Source organism: Austrofundulus limnaeus, unplaced genomic scaffold (genome assembly GCF_001266775.1).
Source record: "Austrofundulus limnaeus strain Quisiro unplaced genomic scaffold, Austrofundulus_limnaeus-1.0 Scaffold2328, whole genome shotgun sequence".
Classification (NCBI taxonomy): domain Eukaryota; kingdom Metazoa; phylum Chordata; class Actinopteri; order Cyprinodontiformes; family Rivulidae; genus Austrofundulus; species Austrofundulus limnaeus.
In genome coordinates this window covers 8461-11924 of record NW_013954730.1, presented here as the reverse complement: position 1 = coordinate 11924, position 3464 = coordinate 8461, and the positions used below count along the sequence as shown (strand labels likewise).

The 3464-nt window shown below is 45.9% G+C and overlaps 1 protein-coding gene across 4 annotated transcripts in view; it reads right to left on the bottom strand.

The window, feature by feature from the left end:
* The window catches only part of LOC106510806 (immunoglobulin-like domain-containing receptor 2), a gene marked incomplete at its 5' end in the record, with an annotated part of 13069 nt that overhangs the window by 1701 nt on the left and 7904 nt on the right, over positions 1-3464 (bottom strand). For all 4 annotated transcript variants that reach the window (XM_013999527.1, XM_013999528.1, XM_013999530.1 and 1 more), the window contains 2 exon segments: positions 2031-2739; positions 2807-3140. In XM_013999527.1, coding sequence (XP_013854981.1) covers positions 2031-2739; positions 2807-3140 — 1043 coding nt within the window.

Genomic DNA, 3464 nt, shown 5'->3' with positions numbered 1-3464 from the left:
GATTTATGACTGATCCAACGTCCACATCTTTTTATCATCTCTGTGGGGAACAATACATAAAAACAAGGTTTTTCTCCGAACACTTGGGTGTGAAAAGCTCTGTGCGACGTGCATCAGGAGGGAGGAGGAAATGATCCTGCAACCCGACGAAACTTTTCTACAGAGGAGGGGGAAATTTTCTGAGGATTTATTCTCTCTATACGTGTTTTAAAACGCTATATTTCTTCATTTGTTTTCAGAATATTTTGAATAAACGGCTCTATAAAAAACTAAAGAAATGGTTTACCTGCCCTAATATGGGTTTTGCCCTGGGCAGTCGGCCAAAAGGATTTGTCGAACCCTGCTCACAGGAACCTGGTCACACGCAGGGTCAGTGTTGGTGATTCTTGCTGTAATCTATAAAAGTAATTATTGATAAGGTAACCATGCTGTGGCTTCACCTGTCGCGTTTTCTTTTAAAGAAAGGAAAAGAAGCTTACAAAGCTGTCGCAACGGTGCTACGTGGTTTAAAAAAAGCAGAGTTTTCATTGTGCATCTGGCTGAGTTATAGTCGTGCTTTGGTCCGCACACGTGCGCTCATCTTTCTATCTTTGTGAGGACCACACACAGCGGTCAGCCTCGCTCTGCGCAGTCCCCCCACCCCACCAAGTTTGGCGAGAGGTGGATATGGAGGGACGCAAAAAATAGCTCTCGACTTGATCTGGCCTTATTTAAATAAAAATGACTACATGCCGTGAAATTCTTAGAGGGGCGCCCCTCCATGCCTGTACAATGGTAGGGGAAACACTGGTATTTACAACCACCCTGATGATAAATGTTGGTCTGGGTAGAATACAAATTTAATTACTGGGGTTGGGATTTTAGAAAAGTACATAGCTTTTAGTATAGCTTTGTGTTGACATAATTATTATTTTTTAATACATTAAAGGGTTGTTTTTGTTTTATTGATCATTTTATGATCAGATGGGGGAGGTGTAATGGAAATAATACTTTTTGGTTTATGCCAATAATTCATGACATACTTTAATGACCCAGTTTTTCATGACATGCTATCAATAGAATGATTAAAGTCAGAACATTTGCTAACAGTCATTCTTAGATATCACTTGTGTTTATCGTTGTGTTTTCCCTTGATCCAGCATTTCCTTAGAATGAAATCTTTCTTTATTAAAGATGACATAATGGTGTTTGTTAAACAGTATGTATATGAGGCCTCAACTGCTTCAAAAAGGTCAGGGAGCAGGAGTGGGAAGAAGGAGCAGAGAGCAGGGGGACAGTCTGATGGCTCGATGTCGTTCTGTGTTTCCTGTTGTTGCAATAAAACTCAGCTGATCATTCCATGGAGTRCCTTTATTCTTGGACCAGGTATTTCTGTTTTTGTTAAATAAATATTTCCATGACAGATCTAAACGCTTCTGACAGATTATCATCAGTAACACGACACCTCCACCGCTCCAAATGTTGGTTAAATGAGCGGCTGAATATATGAGCAGAACAATGTCTGAATGACGTCCTCCAAAAAAAACCAAAACAAATATCAGCTGTTTTCTTCAGGGACACATCGAGCGATCGGTCTGAACYGGTATCAGCTGGTTTTCATCTTGATCAGCTAAAATCAGAACCCATATGAACAAATTTTTACAAATCCAATTTTTTTCTGGTCAGTTCTGAGAAATCCAACCTTTTCTTTGGTCCATGAACACACCATCACAACAACACTGGAACAAGCATCTGGTTTATCAAACACTAAAGTTTCACTTCAAACCAGTGAAACAACACTTTTTTAAAATAAAAACAGTAATATTTATGTTTTTGTAAACACAGTAATACTTAGTTAATTTCAAAAATATATACAAAACAAAACAAAACTGATAAAAAGTGATAACAAAGTTTACAAAATAAACATATCTGAAAATGAATGGGAAGAAGTAAAAACATATTTAACCCCACCCTTATCTGAAGCTTATTAAAAAATAATGGTAAATTCTTAATAATGTTAAWAATGTATTACAGCAGCAGGAGGGACTCACCACTTTGCGGGACTTGTCTCTGGCCTCGTCCCGGTGGTCCTGGGGGGACAGACCAGGTGGAGAGGAGCGACTGTGTGCAGGGAGCGGCCTCGGTGACGGACGCTCTGTTCTGGTTCTGTCAGACTCAAAGAAAGGGGCGGAGCCTGCCTCGGTTCTGGTCGCAGGTGAGTGGCCGTGGTGCCGGTTGGACTCCCGGCTGCTTTTTTTCGAGCTGCCTTTGGAGGGCGTGTCGGAGTCGTCCTCGGGCCGGGCCCCGCCCTTCCCCTGACCCGCTCCACGCAACTTGGCCTTCCGATCCAGAAGACTGTCCAGGAATGAGGGATCGTAGTCCTTTTCTCCAGCAGAACCCGGAGCTGGACTCCTGGTGGGAGGAGGTGGGACAGTTCCCTCTCTGTCCTCCTTCCTTTTAGGAGACGGTAAAGGACTTATGTCCTGTCTGTGTCTCCCAGTCTGTCTGTGTCCATCCTCACTGTTGTCCTCAGGATCACTGTTGTAATAGTGCTGAGAAGGTCCGTTTCTGTAGGACGGGTACCGACTGAACTCCAGCAGCTCCACCTCGTAGTCCACCTGTTCTTCATCCCTGCGTTCTGCTCCTCTTCCTCCTCTCTGCCTGTAAGAAGAGGCGAACTCCTCCAGCTCATCCAGCGAGCCCGTCTGTCCGGAGCAGCGGTACKTCTTCCTGTGCAGATGTTCTGATCGAGGGTTCCACCTGTGGAACAGCACAGACGTTCACCTCTTGTTCTGTGTGACAGAACCAGAGAACAAATGATCCGTACCTGTGGGGTTTGTCCTCCTCCTCAGAGTTCTGCTGACGCTGAGTCCGACCGGTTCTGTGTGGCGGCGGGTCGTCACTGTACCGCCGTGGGAGCAGAGGCACGTCTTGTGGGTCACGAGGGTCCGAGTCAGGGTCGAGACGGTAACGATGAGGCGATGGGGGTTTTTTATGGGGACGCTGCAGATCTGGACTGCGGTTCTCATGGAGAGCCTGCGGCTCGGGTCGAGAGTCCTGGTCGGGGATGGCGGGCAGAGCTTTCTTCTGGACGGTCCGGTAAGACTGACGGAACCCGTTTTCTCCTTGGTGGAGGGAGCTGAGCTCTGAGGGGCTACAGGCTGCAGGAGGAGAACACAACAAGATGACTGATGACATCATTCAGACCCCCCCACAACAAGATGACTGATGACATCATTCAGACCCCCCCACAACAAGATGACTGATGACATCATTCAGACCCCCCAACAACAAGCTGACTGATGACATCATTCAGACCCCCCCACAACAAGATGACTGATGACATCATTCAGACCCCCCAACAACAAGATGACTGATGACATCATTCAGACCCCCCCACAACAAGCTGACTGATGACATCATTCAGACCCCCCCACAACAAGCTGACTGATGACATCATTCAGACCCCCCCACAACAAGCTGAC